This window comes from Pleurodeles waltl, chromosome 4_2, assembly GCF_031143425.1.
Source record: "Pleurodeles waltl isolate 20211129_DDA chromosome 4_2, aPleWal1.hap1.20221129, whole genome shotgun sequence".
NCBI classification, from domain to species: Eukaryota; Metazoa; Chordata; class Amphibia; order Caudata; family Salamandridae; genus Pleurodeles; species Pleurodeles waltl.
The window spans coordinates 549,485,621-549,508,949 of NC_090443.1; the positions used below are offsets into that span (position 1 = coordinate 549,485,621).

Here is a 23,329-nt window from a genome sequence, read left to right on the forward strand (position 1 = left end):
TGCTTTGGAGAAGTGTGTCATCAAAAGGCAGACATCTATGCAACCCTGATCACCTTACCTCCACCGGGGAAACGGTTGAAATAGTACATCCTATGGTCAGTTGTCTACACCTTAAGCCCTTCTTAATAAAATTAAATGACTCACAGTTTCTATGATTTTTGTATTACATGCTGTATTTGTCTGGCTCTTACATGATAATGTATGGTTTTATACACAGGACTGGCATTTTCTTAGTCAGGATTTCACATACTGTTCCACTTAAAATTGAACAAATGTATCTTGAAGCTGCCCTGGAGACTTCCCACATTTACCCCTCCTTGGTGAATTTGTGAATTTCTCAATACCCTCTTTGCCACATAACTCCCACCACTTGCTGGTGCTTTTGCTCATGCCACCTGGCCCCCTCACTCACGGGGAGCTATTTCTGATGATTTCATGCTCAGTTGCGCATATGATGTCCTTGTATAAGCCTTTCTTTCCTTGCCTACCTTCCCTCATTGTTATTCAGGTGTTGTAGCCTAGAGACTTTATCGCTGGTTATCACTGCAGGCGACCAATTACATCTCAATTTGCACTGGCAGGTCTCAGAGGCCTCATTCTCAGCCCCTCTGTACTGCTGGAAAGTAGTTCTCTGCTCTACTAGACTGTAAGAGCTCACCCACCATGCTCCACACCTGGTGCACCTGATCGGGTCTTCTACCCCCAAATCAAGCTTACAATGTCAGCTTTTGCTCAACATGATGCCAGGTTCTGAGATGGAAAGACAGGCCACTGACGGGAAGTAGATCGCTGAAGTGTATAACAGAGAAGAAAGGGAGACTGGCGATCAAAGGAGACAAAGGAAGGAGAGGAAAAAAGAACAAACTAGGGCAGGGGAACAAAACGAAGGTGCAGTGGTAAAGGCAGCGCGAGTTATTTAAAAGAGACAAGGGGAGCTGATATCAAAAGGTTAAAAAAAAAAAACATGGGAAGTGTGCAAGATATAAAAAGGAATTAATCTGGAAAAAGATGGATCTTTTCAACACAACGACTGCATTTCGCTACCTTTCCCTGCTGACGTTATGGCTAATAAAAAGGCAGTCTTCCACGTCAAATGCTTTAGTGTTGCTTTATGAATCAGCTAAAACAGCTCCTTCATCAAGGCTGCCGAGACAGTATTTAGTTCCAATTCCGGTGCCATTTTTTGTACTAGTGGAAAGGTTCTAAATAAACCTTTCATAAACTCTTATCACTCTCTGTGAATATAAATATCATATTTGTTTTCTCTGAGAAATATCGAAATTGCTGCAAGACGCACTTTCACTGACACAAAAGATAAACCAGACTCCGTTAATTTGAGCAGATATGGTAACAATTCGTCCAGCTCCATACACACTGGATTCAGTCCCTTCTCAGGTGCCCAATCTACAACACTCGGCATTTCATACTGTACATCTTTAATACAGACTGGCCTGTCATCTTTAGAACCACTCTACAATCCTCCGGAATGCTCAAGGGATGCCTGAGGTTTTATTTACACGCCACTGGGAGACACAAAACATGGATCAACTATTTGTAGCACATGGTGTGGGAAGAAAAGGAAATATAGTATCTAAGCAGACAACTGCAAGATGGATTGGTGTAGTGTAATGAAAAGGCCATTGATGCGGAAAGTCATGGAGTATTTGACACGGCAATGGCTACAACAGCAGCTTTTTTGCAGGAGTATCACTGCTGGACATTTGTAAAGCTGCAACATGGAGAACAACACATGCTTTTGTTAAGCATTACTGAATAGACTTGAAAGGAAGCTGCTATGGATCAGGCGTTACTCAGGAAGCTGTTTGCACACGGTAGGCCTCTTTCCCGCCTTCCACATTTTGAGTGATAGAAATGCTATGTTAGTCTGGTCTCAAGCATGTGAATCTACAAAAGATCCAATACTGGATAAATAAATAAATTACTTACCTGTAACTCCGGTTCTCCAGCATTGGTATCTTTCATAGATTTACAGCCCACCCACATCCCCATCAATGAGGCTTCCAAAAAAAATGAGAAAGGAGTTTGTGGTTCTGAAATTCTGACAGTATAAGGCATCAGTGAAGAGAAAAGCTGGGTTCTGATTGGCTGGAGTTTGGGCCCTTATATTATGACATGGATAAGTTAAGCAAAGTTTCATTAAGTGTCAATGGTAATGGATGCATAGAGTACTGTTGATTGTAACGTTACCTGGGGGTCCCAGTCTGAAGACATTGAAGGATTCAAGTGTGTGAATCTATGTTGGAGTTGTGGGTAGGAAGGCTAGTGAAGTTTAAGCCAGATGCTCAATTACTTTTAAAGAATAAGTACTTAACAACCCAGTCGCTTTTCACCTCATGGCATGGCTCACCAGGACTTCAAATTTGGACTTCTGTGCATGAAATGGCAACGGTTTGGAGAGTGGGAACATGAGAAGTGATTGAATCTAATGTGTATGGAGCTGCATTAATTTTTTAGCATATCTGCTACATTTAGTGGAGTCAGTTTTGTTCTCGTGTCCGTGAAAATGTATCTTGCAGCGATTTTGAGATTTCCCAGAAAACCAAATACAATATCTTTATATTCACAGTGATAAAATAGTTTAGGGAAGGTTTATTTAAAACATTTGCACCAATACAAAAAGTGGCACCCGAATGGGAACTTAATATTGTCTTTGCAGCCTTGATGAAGGCACTGCCATTTCAGCAGATTCATAAAATAATAAAGCATTTGATGTGGAGACTGCCTTTTTTTTATCCATCGTGTGAGCGAGGACAGTAAATGAAATGCAGGTTTGTGCTGCAAACAGCCTTATCTGTTTTTTTGTTGTTTTTTTTTTTTGCATAGGAAAAGGTGACTGTGATGACAAATACACATTTTATTCCGTAGGTGCAGACTACCCTTCATCTGAGTTCAAAAAAAAAAAATTTACAAATCTTTTTTGAAAAATCAGCAATGGCAGCTGAGAATGCACTACATTCTTTGGACATTAAGAGATGTCTGAAGGTTTATTTACATGCAACTACGGAGATACGAAACACGGACAAACTATTTGTAGTTTATGGTGTGGTAAGTAAAGGAAATGCAGCGTCTTAGTTGACAATTTCAAGATGTATTTGGGCATGTATTGCTACAGCTCATGGTGTAATGAAAAGGCCAATTGAACAATCGATGGGCAGAAAATCGTCGGAAAGAGAGACTTCGTTGACAGATGAAGTGCCGTCGACCCAAGGAATGCTGTCGAACAAGGAATCGCCGTCAACGAGGACTTGTTGCCGAGGAGGGATTTGCAGTCTACGAGTGACAAGTTAATGACAGAAAGGAGGCAAACATTAGTAACACCCACTACATCGAGGGGGTTATTAAAGGAAATAAAAGATAGGGAAGTGGAGCCTATATTGGAATCTACGCTGGTATTGTCGAACCCTTGTTTGTAGAAAGGGAATTTCTCCAGAGGAGCAAGATTACATGTGGAATTATCAAGAAGGCACTGAGCAAAACCTAGATCATATGGAGGCTATTTTCTAGTGAAATAGAAAATTCTGAGGAAGAAGGAAGGGCGACTCATCCAGGAGAATTGAACGTCCAATACATTGATGATAAGGTGGAGTAAATGCAGAGATTACGATCTCCAAGTCTGACAGAAAAATAAGAAGGGATGAGTGGATACATCCTTCAGAAAGACTGGTTCCGGTTTCAGTGCAAATGGTGACAATTACAAGGAATGATAAGTGATATTTATAAAAGACTTCCACCTTAGTCAGCACAGAAGGGGCAGAAATCAGAATTAGCAAAGACTCCTCAGCCACCAATTCTGCAGCCAGTTCAAACACAAACTCTGGAAAGTCAGAAAACATTGTAAGAGGGTGTGAATCCAGAACACACTGCTTAAGATGAAGGCATTATTCATCCAATTTGAAGTTGAATGTTGGAGGCACTCTTTCCCAGGAGGAAGATACGACCATATGTACTGAATGTTCAGTAGGAAATCTGACAGAAGAAGAGAATGACATGCCTGAAGGAACTGAGACAATGCTGAAACCATGAAAGAGGCAAGGGGCAGAGTACGAGACAAGGCAATATGCAATGCCTAATTTGTGCAGGTGGTTGAAGATGTTGGGTTTACTTTCATTGTCAGACCTTGGCCGAGAACAAAACAGAGAAAGTTAGAAAAACGAGAAACAAGGAGGAAGACAAAGCGGAAAACAGTGAGGGAATGGAAAATGCATGGATAAAAAAAAGCTGCTGCAAGGTGATGAAAAAGAGACAGGTATTTTGATAGTGGATAATTTTAAAAACTGATAACACCAGAATTCGATGGTGGGCTCTAAAAGAAAAACTGTAGACCCCACATTTATTTGTTTACAAACTGAATACTGGGAAAGGGTAGTGGAATAGCGAAAAGGACAAAGGAAGAGGCATTTGCTAGTCAGGAAGAGGAGAAAGCACTAAGGCAACGTAAAAAAGAAAGACTGGTGAAAGCAAACGAGAAAACAGGAGAAGCAAACAAGCATTGGCAACCCCAGGGGGTCTCTCTTTTTCGGCTTACTGGCTTTGCCAATGCTGTTTGTGGATACTGTGCAGCATCGCCCCAACATAAATAAACAAACATTATGGTGCTGCAGCTGTTGCCAATTTTGTCAGTCTTTTGGTGCAAAACCAGTCATGCGAGCACTTACAGAATAATGCAGGTGCCACCTCCTGTTTTTTTTTTTTACTGATCAAGATAGGATGGAGGACATTAATTAGACTGATAAATTTAAAAAAGAAATTTTAAGTCTATAAAACTATTTTTTGGTAGCGGTATGCGTGGCAGCATAATTGCTGTGAACTTCAAAATCAGGAAACAATGTAAATGCCCATGAGAAGTGGGTAATATGAAGAAATGAGGCAAGAGAAAGAGAAAATAAAGTGGGTTTGGGAGCAAGAGGACAAGAAACATGGAGTGTGGGAGGGAAAAGCACACAGTGGAGACACAGCAGCAGCTCTATACTCAGTGTGGAGGAAAAGATCAACTCTGACAAAGTGCTGCACTCATTGTGAAAGAAAGATCCTGAGAGGCCACCCTCTTCGCTCAATGTTACGGTAGGACCTGGAGAAGCGAAGCTCTGTACTCTGTGTGATAGGAAGACTGTAGGAAAGTGCCCTCTTTCTTGGCATGGTTACCCCCATTTTCTGCCCATTGTCATTGTGTTTGACTGTCTTCACTGGGATCCTGCTAACTAGGACCCCAGTGATTATGCTCTCTCCTCTAAATTTGGTTGCTACTAACCTTTTCTTCCCACAATTGGCATACTGGTCCCCCATGTAAGTCCCTAGTATATGGTACCCAAGTACCCAGGGCATTGGGGTCCCAGGGGATCCCTATGGGCTGCAGCAGTTATTCTGCCACCCATAGGGTTCTGTGGGCCTGCCATTGCAGCCTGCGTGAAACGACGGGAGCACACACCCATTTTCACTACAGGTCACTACACCAGGTCTCAATAAGCCACCCCTATGGTAGGCCCTCTCAGCCCAGAGGGCAGGGTGCAGGTACTTGTGTGTGAGGGCACCCCTGCACTAGCAGAGGTTCCCCCACAAACTCCAGATTCATTTGGCTGGACTTTGTGAGTGTGGGGAAACCATTTTACGAGTGTACTGGACATAGGTCACAACCTATGTTGCAAGTATGATTCAATGCTCTCTGGGGGCTCCTTAAAAGGATCCCCAGTATTGCTACCACCAGCCTTACAGGGTTTTCCGGGCAGCCCAGCTGCTGCCTCCCCTTGAGACAGGTTTCTGCCCTCCTTCTGCTTGATCGGATCAAGCCCAGGCAGGCAGAACAAAGGATTTTCTTTGGGAGAGGGAGGTAACCCTCTCCCATTGTAAATTGGTGTGACTGGCTTGCTTGGGAGGGGTAGCCTCCACAAGCCACTGGTTTGCTTTGAAGGGCACATTTGGTGCCCTCTGTGCACAATCCAGTCTACACTGGTTCAGGGACACCCCACTCCCTGCTCTGGCACGTAACTAGACAGTGGAAAGGGGTGTGACCACTCCCCTGTCCATCAACTCAGGGGTGGTGCCCAGAGCTCCTCCAGAGGGTCCCCAGGTTCTGCCATCATGATTCCAAGGATGGCAGGGAACTCTGGGAGCACCTGAGTAGCCAGGCTAGGTAGGTGACATCAGAGCCCCCTCCTAATAGGTGCTTACCTGGCTAGGTGACCAATCCCCTTTCTAGGCTATTTAGGGTCTCTCTCTTGGGTGGGTCCACAGATTCGGCTTGCAAAATTCCAGCAGAACTCCTCTGCAACCTCTGCTTTGACTTCTGGCCTCCGGAACTGCGACTGGAACCTCCAGGACCCAATAAGCTGCTTTTAAGAAGAAAGGATTCTTCAACATTGTTTCCAGGGCTCCTGCCAGCTTTGCAACAATTTCCTTGCTGTGCATCCTCAGAACACTGCAACTCTTAAGCCTGCACAAGAAGAAGAAGGAATCTCCCTTAGAGTGAAGGAGTCACTCCCTTGCAACCGCGGGTACTTTCAACAAGTGACGACTGGCTGCGTGGATCCACTCTCCTGCTGAGCTGCATGGATTCTGCATCAAGGGTGGTGGTCCGGAGTAGTCCTCTTGGTCTTTTCGGCCAGCTGTCCAACTTTGGTGGAGATAGGCCTTTCCCTTCCCAAGCAGAACAGTACCCCCAGGCACTGCGTTTCTTGCAGCTGCCAAGACTTGTTTGCATCCCTCCAAGGGATCTTCAGGCAACGTGTAGCTCCAGCCCCAGCACTCCATCCTGCAAAGCACAGCCTCCTCCGTGGTTCTCCTGCGGCGTGGGATCCTCTTTCATAGTGCTTCGGCGACTCCCGTATCCCCGTCCTGTGGGTTCTGCCTCTGCTGCTGTGGACTCATGCAACGCTGAGGGTCCCATGTGACTCCCCCTCCTGGGTTGGGTCCTCCTGGGCCATGCTGGTTCCCGACAGCACATCTTTTCCACTAACCGCAAGTTTGCCTTTGCCAAGGCTTGTCGGTGGAATACAGACACCCACCTGCAATCTTCCTTCCAGCGTGGGGCTTCATTTGCATCCATCAGAAACTCTTCTCCGGCTACAGTGCTGACCTGCTCTTCATCACTGTCGACCAACTCCTGCATCCACAGCTGGGTGGGTAGTATCTCCTACTCCTCCTGGACTCCACTATGACTCTTGGACACGGTCCCCTCTCTCCACAGGTCTTCTTTCTTTGGGAATCCACTGCAGGTTTTCTTGCAGACTTCTCTCTCTGGGTGTCTTTTTCTTCTTTTCCTCCTTTTGAGTGGGTTGGGGAAAATCTAATGTTTTACTCCTGCATTCCTGGTCGCTGGAGGATAGTGTGCTACTTACCTTTGTGATTTTCTAGTACTCCCAGCTCCCTTCTACACATTTTACTTATCTAGGTGGGGGTACCTTGTTTGCCTTCCATTATTTTAGTATATGGTTTGTGCCCCCCCCGAAAGCCACTATTGGTTTTTGCTATTTGCACTGTTTTCTAACCTTTTCTATGCCTATTTCGGATTGCTAGTGTATATATTTAGTTATTTACTTACCTCCTAAGGGTGGGTCACCTGTCTAGTATTTTGTGGTGATTTGTTCGACCTTTATTTTTGTACAACTCAGTGTTTTCTTTTATGTATGTGAGTGCTGTGTGACTACAGGGGAATTGCATGAGCTTTGCATGTCTTCTAGATAAGCCTTGGCTGCTCATACAAAGCTACCTCTAGAGAGTCTGGCTTCTTGACACTGCCTACACTTCACTAAGAGTAAATACCTGGACCTGGTGTAAGCACCATAGGTACCCACCACACACCAGGCCAGCTTCCTACAAAGACCCAGACAGACCATGATCTATACTCAGTGTGGCAGTGAGTTCTGCAGATGCAAAGCATTGTACTCAGTGTGGAGGAAAACAAGGAAAAAACACACTGCATACTCAGTGGGGTAGAAAGATACAGAGAAGCAATAGTGGTCAAGAGCTGCAATCAGCTTTATAGGAAGATCCACAGAAGCCAAGCTCTGCACTTGGTACAAAAGGAAGACCCAGAGAGACCAAACGGTGCAGCAGGAGTGAGATTAGAGAGACCAATAGTGGCCTAGCACTACACTCAGTGAGATAGGAGGTTTCAGAAATGACAAGCTATGAAGTCAATGTCACAGGGAAAAGACATGGGAATGGCAGGCTGTGTGGTCTTTGTAACTGGGCAAGACATGTTTTAAAGGGAGTTGTGCAGCCATAGGAACCTGGAGAGGCTAAGCTCTGATGTCAGCATGGTAAAACAAGGGAGATTTCCCTTAGTTATTATAATCTGAAGCACTTTAGCACAGTTGAAAAGTTACCCAAAAAAGTACTAAATGGAAGAAAAAGTGAACAGAAACAGCTGGGATGGAAAGAGTTTCAAGTACCCAAAACACAATAGAAAACAAATAGAATATAATGCACTGACTGAATGCTAATTACTTTTATATCTTACTCCAGGTCGGTTTACTTGTATCCCTTCTCCTGTAGCTTAGGGATTAGCTAATGGGAGCCGAGGTCGCACGAGAGCTTACAACATACTACTCTCTGTTGTGCCAGACCTGGGGAGGGTTTGTCATTTAAGTCCCATTGAGTAATGCAAGATGGAAAGTTCTAAGCTCCCAGGGGCATTCAAACCAAAGAAGAGCTTCCATTAAGGTTCTTCAGTCAGCAATCCCTTTAACACCCTGTCTAAACAGCCACACATGCAAGGCACGTAGCTGTTTAAATGTTTGGACAGCATTTTATTCTTTGTGAACATGTGTGGCGTTGGACAAGTCACTGCCTTAAAGATAAGGTAAGCACGATGCCCATGAAAGCCATGGTAGCCCCCTTTCTACGTGTAGAGTTTTGCCTAGGGGGTACAGAGTGCATTTGTTAAGCATTAGCATAATAAGAATGGATACATTTCACTATCCATCTTGTAGTGCCTTCTTTGGAATCTGGCTGACCCTTGTGTAGCTTAGTATATTCAGGGAAAAACTGATTGGTCTTACAGAAAGTCTCAGTCCTGTCAATATAATAATTGAATGGCCACGTAACATCTAGCTTGAGTAAGGTTCTCTCTGCGACAGGAATCAGGTGGGAGGAAAACTGGCAGCACAACAGTCTGATTTAAATGAAGGGGCAACAGTATCTTAGGTAAAAATGTGGAATTGGTACGAAGCACTATCCTGTCGCTATCTACCTGAATGAATGGTTCCTGAATAGTTAGTGCTTAAATACTTGTAGACCACAAATGTGCCCGAGTAAAATTATAGCTACAAGAAAAGCCACATATCATGAAAGAAAGTGTAATTAGTGTATAGATTCAAAAGGTGGTCTCATACGCCTGGTAAAAAAAATTGATTAGACTCCAAACAGCTGTGTTCTTGGGGGTATCACCTTTTGAAGACCCTATGTAAATGCCTAAACTACAGGAATCCTACAAAGGGATGAATATTCCCGGTTATGCATGTATTAGACTACAGACATTACATGAAGCTAAACTGTAAGATAGCCTTGCCTTTAGGAGAAGCAAAAAGTAAAAAAATTATGTTCTACACCCTAACACTAAAGGGTTCTAGTTATTTTGAGATGCAGTAGTGTGCAATAGGTTATCATTATGTAGCGCAGAATGCACACATTGAAGCTCTACATGTTTTCTGCACACATGCGTTCTATACACTCCTCTGGGATTGAGCTATATAGGGCATGGGTGCCTGAATATGCCTTGCTGTTGAGTTAGAAGGTCCAACCTGATTGGAAGCTTCTAATGGGGCCATTTCTAGTAGCATCGAGTACCAAGGGTGTCTGGCTCACGGTGGTGCTTTTTGCATGAGGTGCATGGAGACTTGCATAATTTTCCTCAGTATGCATGGAATGTGAGGGAAAAGTAGAAAAGCGTGGGCAAACTTCTCTGCCCTTCTCATCCTTAGTGCACTGCATATGGACTTTGAAAACCTGCAGGGTGAAGGTTGGGCATTTTGAGTGGCAAAAAGGTTGATTTTTGTGTGACTTGTGGGTAGTGTTCACACACATGGACTTGTTGATGCGTCCTGTGTAGCAGGGCCACAAAGTTGTTGTTTACCCCTGGACGGTGGTCCGCCAGGATCTGAATGGTGTGGCGCATTGCCAGTGCTTTTTCATTGTGGCAGTATAGGCAGCAGAGGACAATGGGTGTTCACTTGCTTTTGAAAGTAATACACTTCTGTCATTTTATGTGTTTTGACATGGAGTACCTAGACATGGATGAGTGGATATAAAGTTTTGAGTGCTACATAAATAGCTAGTAATTCCAGGTGGTAGTTGTGTCTACCACAGTGAAGAGGGGTCCAGATGCCCCAAGACAGTCATGTTGCCAAGATGCGCACCCCAACCTATGAGGGATGTGTCAGTGGTAATGGTCAGATACAGAAGAGGGTCCAAAAAAGCCCTGCCTAGCAACCGATTGTTGCTGTTATACCACTAGAGTTAACTATTGGTGCTAGCATTTGTCAACACTAGGCCTTACCACTGACCCTCTACTTGTAACCATTGATTAGCGAGACACTAATGCCTGGTTGGGCATGTGTAATCTGGCATGTACAATTCCTATGCAATATACTATCATGCAGAGGAACGTCATTATAGTACTTATTGTTAAAGGGCGGAGTAGATTGAAAAAGAGGCAGCAGCAACTGTAGAAATGCCATAACTCTGCAGGCTGGTGTATGCTTTCCCTTGTGAGAGCCATGACATACTTTTCAGAATTAAATGACAAACTTTCGTGACCCTCCTAACTTTGAAAGACATGAGGAGGTCTGATGTTTGAAACTCCCTAAAGTTTTGTGTGACAACATATTGTCATTCACAGGCAGCATATTTTCCATTAAAATGGCAAATAACTTTGCACACATCTAAAGTTTTTTTGATAGATCGATATAGCACAGAAATGATAATGTGTGGAGATTGGGGTTCAGCGAATATTTATCAGTTATGCATTACCAAATAAACCAAGTGTTGATTTGTCTGGATCCTAATAAAATCATTTTCCAGCACAGTTCAGAGTTGCAAAAAATGTTTTTCATTTTCACTTTCCTCATTGCTGAACGCATACAGTTCATTTTCACGTATTTACAATTTATTGTGTGTTGTGGGTCCATTTCAGCATTCCCATACGTAGGCAGGAAGTGGACACTATGTTCTCTTTTGGGAGGTTCTCTACCAAACAGACCTCTTCATCCTCTACAATATGCATGGTGACCTTATGGTGTTGAACAGCTCTTTGTATACCAGCATGCTATGCTGTAGTATCATCCAACGGGGATGGCTTATTAGGGTCTGCACCCACGTCTTGATCCTCAGGAGTGGGGTTGACATAGTTGGCTCAATGAGTCATCTCCACCCCCTGCAGCAGTGAGCTGATCATGTGGATCCCCTTGCCCAAATGGGCTGGCCAATTTGAAAAAGAGAGTAGACACACCCTTGTGGGGATTCTGGAAGGTGGGGATGGTGGCAGTGGCGAGTCCGGCCTTGTTGGTCGAGTGGTGGTGTGATTAGCAACGGTGATGGGGGTTGGGGTGGAACTGATGGAGCAGGAGCTGCCTGCTTAGGTGTGGAAAGTGGTGGTGGAGGGCTGGTTAGGTGATACCTGTGCTTCCTAAGCATTGGGTGTCGAGGTATTTCATAATCAATTTCCTCCTTGAAAGTCAGCCTCCTTTTCTTTGGGATGCAAAGCAGTGTGGACACTGCCCTTGGCAAAGGAGGCTTTGCAGAAAACGTACCTGTTTCAGGATGACTAAACAGACACTTTTATCTAACATCTAACTCTTCTGCCATTCTATTATGGGTGAGCACCTTTGAGGTTTCGCAGCTCTAGAGCAAGGGTGCTTTTGGTCTTGACTTTGGCTTTGACCTTTCATGCACTGTTTTCAGATTTGGAGGCTCTGTGCCTTTCGCTCGAGAAGGGGTTGATGTAGGGTGTGGATAGTGAGTCACCTTTAAAGTTTTACCTTGGCTTCAACTACACCCCAAGGATGGGGGTGGACCGGAGACCACCTTCTTCGCCTGCTCAGGGCTGTATGCCCAGTTCCTCAAGAGCACTGTAGGGCAGTCTTTGAGGGAAGGTCTTTACCCCATGTCTAGGGGTGGTACCTACTTACACCCTGGGGTTTTCTTTGTGCATTGCCCCACTGGCCTAGACTCTGAAAGGTATGCCTCATCTTCCTCTGCGTTGTTCAGACACAAACTCAGGACTGGATATGTGTTGGGCTGCCATTGCACCAGAAGCGGACCACCTCTTCCTTCATGTCTAGGAGATCCTGTTCCCCAAAGATGTCAGGAGTGTCTGATAATGACCCACACTGCCCTTTCCTGTGTGCCTGGCTCTCTCCCCCCCTATACTACAATGGAATTTTGCAATGGAAAGAGACAGAAATTGCACATCAACTACTTCTGCTCAAAAGAGTGACAGAGGTTACAGACCTCATGGTGGTTGGCCCAAGGATATTTCGCATTACAGTGTGGGCAGAAATGAAAAGTTTGCCCCATCTGCCAACATTCTCTGAGGCAAAGTCCTCTGTAACTGAAAGGAGGTAAGTTCAGGGCCTGCGAAACCATTTGTCAAGCCGATTGTTTTGAACTGATGTTTAGATAGCAAATGGGATTGCGGTCTTTCACCGGAACTGATGAAGCTCTTGCCACAAGCAAATACGTCTGTCTATAAGCCGTGCCTTAACACATTCAAACCTAATGGGAAAAATAAAATAAAAAAATCTAAGGGTGAGTCGGTACCCATACACATTGTGGACTAAGGTAGGAGTCACGTCATATCTGTGGACTCAAAGCTTCTTTGTAATGTCCCAGCCAACCACTAAATGGCAGAAGTATGCAAAGCATGTGAATCTACAGACACATATGCTACAGTGACAGTCCTAATACAAAATCGCAAATCAACTCCGTCAGACTTCAGTTTCCAGATTGCACCACTAGGTGATGGCATATGACAAAACATGTGAATCTAGAAAAGCTTCAAGCATTATATCATCCTACCCATCTGACACTAAGGCCCAGCTTTAAAAAGGGCTTGCGGTGCCCTTGCGTCATGCAAGGTGATGCAAGACAATGCAAGCCTTTTAGTGGGATTTACTAAGCCATGCAAAGCCACTCTGCATTTGGAAGGCGTTCCATTGGTGGAACATGGCATTCCCGTTCTTGGGATTTTTCCGCATTTCTAGATTCACAAAGACTTGTAAATTTAGGATTGTGTCTAAATGGTACACCTTTCCTGAAGAGGAGAAGGAAAATGTTACTTACCTAGTAGATACCTGTGGATTGTAGGGCTGTAGATTCACATGCTGTGCATACTCCTGCCATCTAGTATTGGGTCTGGATGAATGCACGTTTTGTTTTCCTTTGAAGAAATATTTTGACTCCTTCACTTCTAATGTGCATGGTCAACCACTCCAATGTTAGACTGCTTTCTCCACACATAGAGTGAGGATATTTTGTAAAAAGGAAATAATGTATAGAGAGATGTCCACATAAAATGAAGAAAGGAAGGTATAAAGGTTACTGTAATGGCCACAGGAATCCGGGGACGAGGCTAGGCACATGTGAATCCACACCACTACATGCCACAAACAGATGTCTATCAGGTGAGCAACATTTTTCGTTCCAGGTATGTGTGGCTGTAGATACACATGCTGTGAATAGGCTGTAAAGCAGTCACCCCATAAGCAGTGGCTAGCCTGTGGGAGTTGCAGTAGATTGAAAGAGTGTACGGAGTACTCCCTGGCCACCTTTGCCTTGTTGGCAGGCTAGCATATCTACACAATGTTTTGTAAAAGTATGTGGTGTGGACCAGATAGCTACTTTGCAAGTGTCAGCTACCAGAATGTTTTCCAAGCCATAGAGGCTCCGTTTTTTCTAGCAGAGTGGGATGCAGGAGGAATGGGTAAGGGCCCTTTAGCTTTAGCACAGCATGTCTGGATGCATTTTACGGTTTATCTTGCAATGCCTGATTTGAATAAGACTTTCTCCTTCTGGGGTTTGGAGAAAGCAAGAAATAGCTTTTGTGTTTTTCTAGAAGGTTTAGTTTTGTCAATGTAGTACAAAGGGACTTGCTTAGCATCTGAAGTGTGGAAGGCCGGCTCTGCAACTGAGTCAGGCTGCGGGAAAAAACACAGGGAGTTCAAGAGATTGATTAAGGTGAAACTGTGAGACCACTTTAGGAAGGAATTTGGGGTTGGTGGTGAAGGCAAAACTATCCCTGTAAATCTGAAAGAAAGGTTCTTCTAAGGTTAGTGTCTAAAGCTCACTGACATGCCTGAGTGAAGTTATAGCAAACATAAATTCCGCTTTCCAAGAGAGGAACTGGAGGTGCCAGGAGTGAAGGGGTTAAAACAGAGGGCTCATAAGCCTTATCAATACAATATTGAGGTTCCATATCAGGGCTGGTGGGGCCAGAGGGGTAATGACTCAACACCCTCCATAAAAGCTTTATTAGCTAGAAATTTGAAGAAGGACACGTGTTGCCTATTCTGAAGTTAGGTAGCTACAGCTGCTAGATGTAATCTGGGGGAAGAAAAAGCCAAACCACAATTCTGCAAGTGAAGAAGGTAGCAGGTAATATCCTGCACTCTGGTTACTAAAGGGTCAATGTGTTTTGAATGACAGTAGTAGACTAAGCTCTTCCAGTTGGCAGCATAACAGACACAGGTAGTAGGCCTGCGTGCTTCTTTGAGAATGCTCATGCGGTTTGGTGGAAGACTGAGATAACCAAGTTCTAGGACTTCTGGAGCCAGATTGCAAGCTTTAGAGACATTGGGTCTTGGTGCCTGATTTCTCCATGGTTCTGCTTGAGATGGTCTGGCCTGTTGGGGAGCCTCTCATGTGGAACCACTGAGAGTTTGAGCAGAGTGGTGAACCAGGGTTGGTGGGCCTAGGTGGGAGCCACCAGCATGATAGTGAGAGATATCTGCAAAAGCCTCAGAACCACAAACAGAAATAATGTGAGAGGAGGAAAAGTGTAGGCAAATATTTCAGACAACTCATCTATAGTGCATTGCTCCTGGACTGTGGGAAGCTGGATGTGAAGCTTGGGCATTTGGTGTTTTCTACCTTGGAGAATAGGTCTATTTCTGGGAAGCCTCATTGGTGAAAGTATTGGAGGAGAACTCGTGGGTGGAGCCCCCACTCATGGACTTGTTGCTGCATCCTGCTGAAAAGGTTGGCTAAGTTGATGTCCATCCTCGGGAAGTACTACTCTATCAGATGGATCTTGTGGTAGACAGGCCACCACCAAATGCTCTGGCCTAGGTGAGAGAGCTGGGGAGATCAGGTCCCCCCTTGCTTCTAAAGATAATACATGGATGTCATGTTGTCCATCTTGATGAGGACCATCTTGGCAGACAAGTGGGGAAGGAAAGCTTTCAAGGCAAAGTGAACAGCTAGCAGTTCTAGCTAATTGATGTGGAGACCCTGTGGACTGGTTTCCCACTGTCTATGGACAGTCAGATCCTGTAAGTGTGCACCCTATCCCATAAGGGAGATGCCTGTTGCAATGGTCCTTTCCGCAACTGGGCAGAGAAAAGGCTCCATGCAACAGGTTGTTGGTGTTACACTATTGCAACGGCCAATCAACACTAGATCGTCCCAATGACCCTCCACTTGGGACCACTGATGTGCCAAGCACTCCTGCAATGGATGCAGGTGTAACCTACCATGTGCCACTATGGCACTACAGAAGGCCATCATGCCAAGGAGGCGCAGGACTGTCCTAACCGTGACTTGGTGGTCTGGTTGAAAACCAGAGATTAGCGTCTGGAAGGGCTGGATCCTGGCAGCGTTTGGAAAAGCCATGCAAGCTTTTGAGTTGTGGACTGTCCCTAGGTAGGGGTGTATCTGGGATTTTGCAGTGTTGACGATAAACCCTAGCTGGTGAAGGTTTATTGTGACCTGTGTAGGCTCGCGGCAAATATGACGGGCGCCACTCCTGATGAGCCAGTCGTCCAGATAAGGGAAAAACATGGACGCCCTGTCTGTGCAAATGAGCTGCTACCATCACAAGACACTTGATGAGAAACTTGGGTACCGTGGTGACCCCAAATGGGAGCACCTTGAATTGATAATGCTTTATGCTGATTACAAGGCTGAGATACAGATGGCGAGCCAGGTGGATTGGAATATGGAAATAAGTGTCTTTCAGGTCTAGAGTAGCGATGAAGTTGCACTGTTGTAAAAGCGGGATGACATACTGAAGAGTAACCATGTCGAAATACTCTTAAATTATGTAGTCATTTATAGGCCTAAGGTCCAGAATTGGTTGAAGAGAACAGTATTTTTTGGGGATCAGGAAGTACAGAGAGTAGACTCCTGCGCTATGCTGACAGTGGGGGACGGGTTTCTAAGGCTCCTTTGAGAAAGAGCGCTTCGGACCTCTTCCCCAAGTAGCCTTTGGTGTTCTGGGGAAGAGTCAGTATTAGAGACGTGGAATGCAGGGAGGTTTGGAAGTGAGCTCCAGACAAAAACCATGTTGGATACTTTCCAACACACACTGGTTGGAAGTGAAGTTCTTCCAAGCAGGAAGGAACCTTGGAGGTGGCCCCTGACAGGTGTTATGTGGTTGGGGGACGGGGGAATAAAAGGTAAGTCACAGTTTTGTGGCAGTGGCAGCTCCTTTGGGAGAGACCTTCTTCTCCCTTCGGAGCTGTTACCCCTGTAGGAACCTCTGAAGTAACCCCTAGAATAGCACTGCTGGGCCTGTGGCTGCTGGCAGGTTGTGGAGGCATTGGAAGAGATGGATTTTGAGCCTCCATGAAAAAGAGTGCAGTGAAAGGAGCCACAACTGGCCAGCATCTGAAAGGTGCCCATAACGTTTGCCATCTCTGTATCCTTTTTGACTTTCAAACATCTGGTCTACTTGCGGGCTGACAGCAAGATGAGTAAATGTTGCTGGACTTCTGGCTTAAACCTAGAGATACGAGCCAGGCATGCCAGTGCAGGAAGACACTGGAGTTGATTCCCCTCGCAGAAGTGTCTGAGGTATGGTGGTATTGAAGATTTGTATCCCCTCAGAAATGATCTTATAACCCTGCTTTCTATGCTCCTCGAGGAAATGTCGAAGGAGCTCCTTCATCTCATTCCTGTGGGCACGGTCATACCTAGGGAGACCTACAGAATTAGCAATCCGCCAGTAGTTGGCTGAGTGTGCTGCCACCCTTTTGCCTGCTGAGTTAATGTGTTTACTCTCCTTGTCTGGTGGAGGGACATCACCAAAAGCTTGGGAGGTAGCCTTTTTACAGGCAGTGGTAGCAACCAAGCAGTCCAGAGGGAGCTGCCTCGTATGTACAATGGATCAGTTTGGGATGCCTTTCATTTCTTGTTCACCCTGGGCATAATGACTAGTGTGGACTGGATCCTGAAAGATATCCGGGGTGTGATGAAGAACGCCCCTTGACAAGGGGAAGTACTGGTTGGAGCAGTGAGTGGAGGAAAGAGTTTTGAAAAGTAGGTCCTCCTCCAAAGGCTCAGTATGGAGATCCACCTTGTGGAAGGAGGTAGCCCTACCAATCAACTCGTGGCATGAGGTGGAATCATCTGTTAGGGTGGTCTGGAGGGGGGGTGGTATGATGTGCAAAATACAAGTCTGTGTTACTTGATCTATCAACATCATAGGAATTCCAAGGAATCCCTTGTGGTGGTGTATCCCCTACCCCTTCATCCTGTTGTATCTGAGCGAGGAACCCTTGAGGTGTGTAAGGATGGGGGTCGCCTGGGGAGGCGGGTGGAGAAGAAGTGCGCTGTGCAGAGGGGCGAGGTGGAGGAGAAAAAGGCAAGGGGCTAGTAGCCTTGTCTGCCTTCTTCTGCTGCTTGGGAGGAGTTGGCAAGTCCAAAGCTTCCTCAAAAGGATAACTGATGCTTGGAGGATTGGGTGCCAGACCAACGGAGGGTGGGCTAGGATCCAGTCCATATCTGGGTGAATGAGGAGATGTTTCTGTCTAGCATCAATCTCCTCTTGTATCTTTTGGAGAAGAGTGAGCCAGGATCCGGTCCGTATGTGGGTTAATGATGAGATGCTTCTGCCTGGCGTCGATCTCCTCTTGCAGCTTTTAGAGGATTGGTTCAACATTGCCTTAGCCAAGAGGCTTGTCTTCGATGTCGAGCACTGAGGTTATCAGCTCAAAAGGTGTTTTTAGATTTGGACGAAGGTTTCCACTCCGATGGGCAGGTCGGCGCCATGGGGGATGTGATCGGCATCAACGCTTTCTTCGGCGTGGAGCCGAAGCTGGGCGTTACGTCCAAAAGTGTTGTTCAATGCCGACCATGGCCCAAAAGCAGAAGTGGCCCAGCAGCCAGTCTCTGAGGCCCCAGAGTGGCAGGATGATCCTTATGCTGGATCTGCTCTACGTGCGAGCGGTGGCGAGGGGGAGGGAAGTGTGCAGTTTCAGGAAGTTGCACCGGAGGCAAGGTCTCGACTGCTAGATTTGAGCCAGAGCTGTTAGTGGGGAGGAATGGCTCCTATGGAGAAGAAAAGTGAGATGTGGTTTGAAATGTGCCCAGTAAGCACACAAATACTAAGGGCGTCTGCAAGGAACCGTCCCTTTGTAAAGAAAAGGTCAACTTTAATAAATATAGACAAGAGCTGTGACATCCCCACCCAACACACATCCGCTAGAAAATGTCCTGATTCAAAGTAAAACACTGGTATAAAACACACAGATGTTTTTACGTCCAAAATAAATATTTGCAATAGCTTTATCCCAGTGGGCACTCAAACTGTGTTTGGGGCTGCAGAGACTCACTGTCCATCTCCTAGCTTGTCCAGAGTAGGGTATTAAGTTTGAAGTCTCCTCTCACAGAGGCTGCTTCAGTCGTGCATGAATGAGCATGACAAACTCACTCAAAGGGTCTGCTTTAGGAAAGTCATCACTGGAGACATTAGTGTGCTGATGACCCACTCCTGGGTGGGATTCCCACATTAGTCTTTCATCAATCAATATCCCTGAGATACTGATACAGGATAATACAGGTGAGATTTCCTGTATGGACAGTGCTGCTTCAGACTGTTCCCCCAAACTAATGGGAATATGTCAGATAACACACCTGGTACATATTAAACAGCACATACCGATAAAATCCCTGCTGCCAACTTTCTCTCACTGCCTCTTTCCTCACAGGCCCCCAGTAACGAATGTGCAACACGCATTCAGGCAGGAGGGAAATCAATGTCATACATTATTGAAAAGGCAACTGACTGCATAGCTTGAAGTGCGCCCCCCTCTCCTGTTAATCTTCGCAGTACTGATTTCAAATGTTACTCTGCTGACAAAATCCTTGGATCTGGGAGGTGGATCTTTCTCTGAGGTGTGCAGACACTACATTTGGCACTGGTTCTGGGAATGGTTTGGTATTGAGGGAGGTCCTCTGCCTCTGAGGAATTTAGAAACAATGGATTACACTCTGGTGCTGGGAATGGTTGAGTGAGAAAATATTTCCATTTCTGGGGTGTATAGACATCCAGCATTAAGCTTCAGTGCTTGAAATGGGCATTAGCGATAAAGGAATCGCTTGCCTCTGTGGCAGACAGACAAGCTGTGTAAGACTCCTTAGCTGAAGTGGTTTACTAGTGGAAGTAGTTTTCTGTCTGTGAGGTATGAATACACAATGCATTAGGCTGTTATGCTGGAACTAAATGGTTGGTAATACAACATTTTTTTATTGGGTTTCTCTTTGATATGGGTGTCACAGAGATAATCCCTCTCCCTCCACCAACTTCGCAGTTGTGGAGTAGCCTGACTCTTTATCTGGGGTACCTTTTACCTGTGAGAGTGGCAGGGATGGCCTCTTTCTATCTTCACTCATCATCCGATCACACACTTACTTAATTTCTCCTCATATAGTATTGAGCCTTCCCTTTTGAGACCTCTTTTCTCTCATTCATCTTTGAAGTACCTTTAGACCCCACCCATTCAATTCTTTTATCAGTTTGTGTTTGCCATTTCTATTCCCGAACAATGTTGAAAATTCCCTTCCTTCTGAAGGTACTCTTGAGCCTCCTCTTCTCTCTGGATATAGCAGAGCCTCCTTACCGCCTTTGACCATACCTAATATTCATCTCTCCAGAAAATGCAGACAACCATCATGCTTCTATCCGTGTGTGGTAAACTATACCTTCCTCTCCTATTCCATGATTTACATAATATTTAAAGTTGTATATTTATAGCAAATTCCTCCTTGCTTCTGCGAGTGCTGTTGCGCTCCCCTACTCATCTACACTGTATGCCTTTACTTCTGTAGGTGCCATGAGACTGACCCAGTTCCTTTAGCGGGGTCAGTTGATTTTCTTTTTCCATCATCGCATATACCAATATCTATTGCTTACCTTTGTGGGTGCTGTAGAGTGCTGCAAAGGTCACCATGAAGAAGGTAGTTGAGTACTTGCCGGCGTTGAGTAGATGAGGAAATGCACGTTTGCTATCGCGGTACCGGCGCAGGCACTGTATGAAACGCAGCCATGCTGGGATGCACTGCACCACAGCACGTACTCCGTATGAGTAACTGTTACACACTGGGTCATCTGCAGAGAGAGAAGATGTGTCAAATAAAAGGAGGCACAGGACCAAACAACCACAAAAAATGCAAAAGGATTTTGTCAGCTTCCATAAGGTTAAACCATTAATTACCAAGAAGAATGCATTTTAGAAGCATACAATTCCACACAGGAGCAAGACTTCATTTAGTGTGCTACTGTAGTGGAGAATGAGACGTGTGTGTGTGGGGGGCCCCTCAAATGGATGCCAACTGTAGGGAAGGAAGACATCGAAAGTTCCTAGATGCACATGTTGGTGTCAAGGTTAAAGTCGTAAAGTAATGTGAGGGAGAAGTGTGGTGAGAACCAATTTGAGAGCTTCAATGAATACCAACTTTAAGACAAGTCCTTTTGCGCATGTGTGTGTGTGTGTGTGTGGGGGGAGGGGGGGAGAATAGTGTGATGGTCATATGAGAAAAGAGACATACTGATGTGTGCAAGTGGGCAGATCAAAAGAGCCTTGCTCAAAATACTGCCTTCCCAAAGATGCCAAGTTGAGCCGGGGCTGAGCTGAAAGAGGGAACTGTGCACTTCATAGAAACCTTCTCAAGTCGTCCCTCATATCAATTGCACTTTTTGGTATAAGTACTGTGCCTCTGATCCACTAAAATCAGTACACTTCTGGACTCATGGAAAACTCTGCTAGAGTAAAGACTGCTGTGCTGGAGGATCGCTACTTCGATGTGTCTGACTGTTTCAAGGACTACTGCCCTGCCTTGTTGAGCTGCCCTGCTGATTTCTGCCCTGCAACTCAAGACTTAACCATCACCCCCAAAGGGACTCCAAGGGCTTGCTGACTTGTCCCCGGTTCTATGCCAGGTCTCCAGGACATCAAAGACCTCAAGTGCGGCTTCGTTACCGTTTGCCGCTCAATTAAACAATGCTTCAGCGTGGCTTCGTTACAGCCTGCCGCTCATCTAACCAAGATTTCTGCACAGCTTAACTGCAGTCTGCTGCTCCCTTTTGCTCAAGATTTCAGTGCGACTTTGTTGCAGCTTGCAATTCATTCAGCCAAGATTTCAGTGTGGCTTCGTTGCGGCCTGCTGCTCGCCCCACCAGGACTTCAGAGCGGCCTCATATCACCAGGACTTTGGAGCAGCTTTGGTGTGGGCCGCCGCCTGACTTGCCAATTGGTTGAGACACGCAATACGCGCACATTGACATTCCCCAACCAATGAGTAGTGCTTTCAGTGAAACCCTGCTTCTTGCCCTCGCACTGGTCCAACTTGGATCACTTAAGTCTCAACCCGTGGCCGCGTTAGTGCCTTCCTGGACTCAGACCGGAGCGCCCTTTAAGCTTCAGCTGCGCTCTCTGCATACCGAGGAAATAGTACCTTGTATTCTTCACCTGGGCTGACCCTGAACGACCCTGATCAACCTATTCTGCGCACCTCGCAGAGGGACACCCGTATTCTCACTCAATACCATAAAGATTCTAAAATAAGCCTCATACACAGTGCGCTTAATGTAATATCTTTCAAAAGTGAACAGTCATGGGTTTTTTTGTCGTTTTTTGGTCTTGATCTATTCAGATAAATAGCCTATATTTTTAATGCACCAGTATGGAGTCCTTTTTGTGGTGTGTCATTGTGATTACTGTACGTGTTGCACAAATACTTTACACATTGACTTCTAAGTTAAATGTGCTTGCTCTGTGCTAAGCTACCAGAGGGTTAGCACAGGTTAATTTAGAATGTGTAGTAGTTTTGTCACAATGTGATCCCTACTCGGACATGTTGTTTCTGCCAACTAGAGACCCAATTTGTAACATCTACACTATGTCAAATCCAAAAGTAAAAGTCTTTCCCTCACATCATGAAGATGCAAAGACTGTTAAACATGGCATACTTGGCAATGATCTGCTTAAAAAGTGGGTTTCATCTATTCACAAAATTATGCACATCCTTAAATACCTTCTTGAACAAAACACGCTTCTTTTACCTGTAAGGTGTCTGTGATAGAGACAGAGAACAGCAAAATGGCTTTCAGCGCACACAGGTGATGTATACCTTGGTGTCCAGACTGATCATATGTTTGCTCTTCTTACCCAGAGAAGCCAGGTAAGGTAAAGCAATAATTACTGTCCTATGCTACAGCATGGGTACAAAAACTGAATTTGGTATTGTTGACCCCATACAAAAAAAAAACTCAGACGTGAACCAGAGCATTCTACTTGTCAAATTGTAACAGGACAGCTTGGTCAAGTAGGAAGCCAACATTACACATCTGGATGGGTGTAGATAAGCTACTACCAATGGAATACAGCTTTTGGGGGCATAGACATCATCATACTTTTGGGACAACATAAAGCAAAACATGAAGGAGGAGCAGAAATTTCCCAGCTTTTCAATATGCAAGGTCCGAATATAAGGCCCGATCACCCAGAAGAATAAATCACAAACAGGAATGTTTTCCTCAGCTGTGGACTGAGGCTTATAATTCTCTGAGTTTTGTCACTATATTCTTTCACCATTTCAGGTACAGAGGTCTCCGGAGTTAGCTGAAGTTCCTTCAACTCCTCTGGGATGGATGTAATGAGACTCTGTTGCTCTCCTGACATAAAACTCTTGAGCACAGTCTGAATTTCAAGGGCCTTTGGAATGCAGGGTATTCGCATCTTCTTTTGCAACATCCAACAATGTCTTATTAGCAAGAGTCTTATCAGAACTGAAGCTAGTCTGGACAATGAGACAGAAACATAGAGGGAGAAAGGTGGCAAACCGACGCTAAAGAGCCAGGTGTAAGCTGGGGGGGCTT

At 45.3% G+C, this 23,329-nt stretch overlaps 1 protein-coding gene across 1 annotated transcript in view; it reads right to left on the minus strand.

Moving 5' to 3' along the window:
* Positions 1–23,329, minus strand: part of XPR1 (xenotropic and polytropic retrovirus receptor 1) — a 369,652-nt gene that overhangs the window by 61,503 nt on the left and 284,820 nt on the right. The window contains exon 11 of the mRNA XM_069232077.1: positions 20,366–20,560. Within this exon, the coding sequence (XP_069088178.1) occupies positions 20,366–20,560 (195 nt within the window). The remainder of the gene's footprint in view (positions 1–20,365; positions 20,561–23,329) is intronic.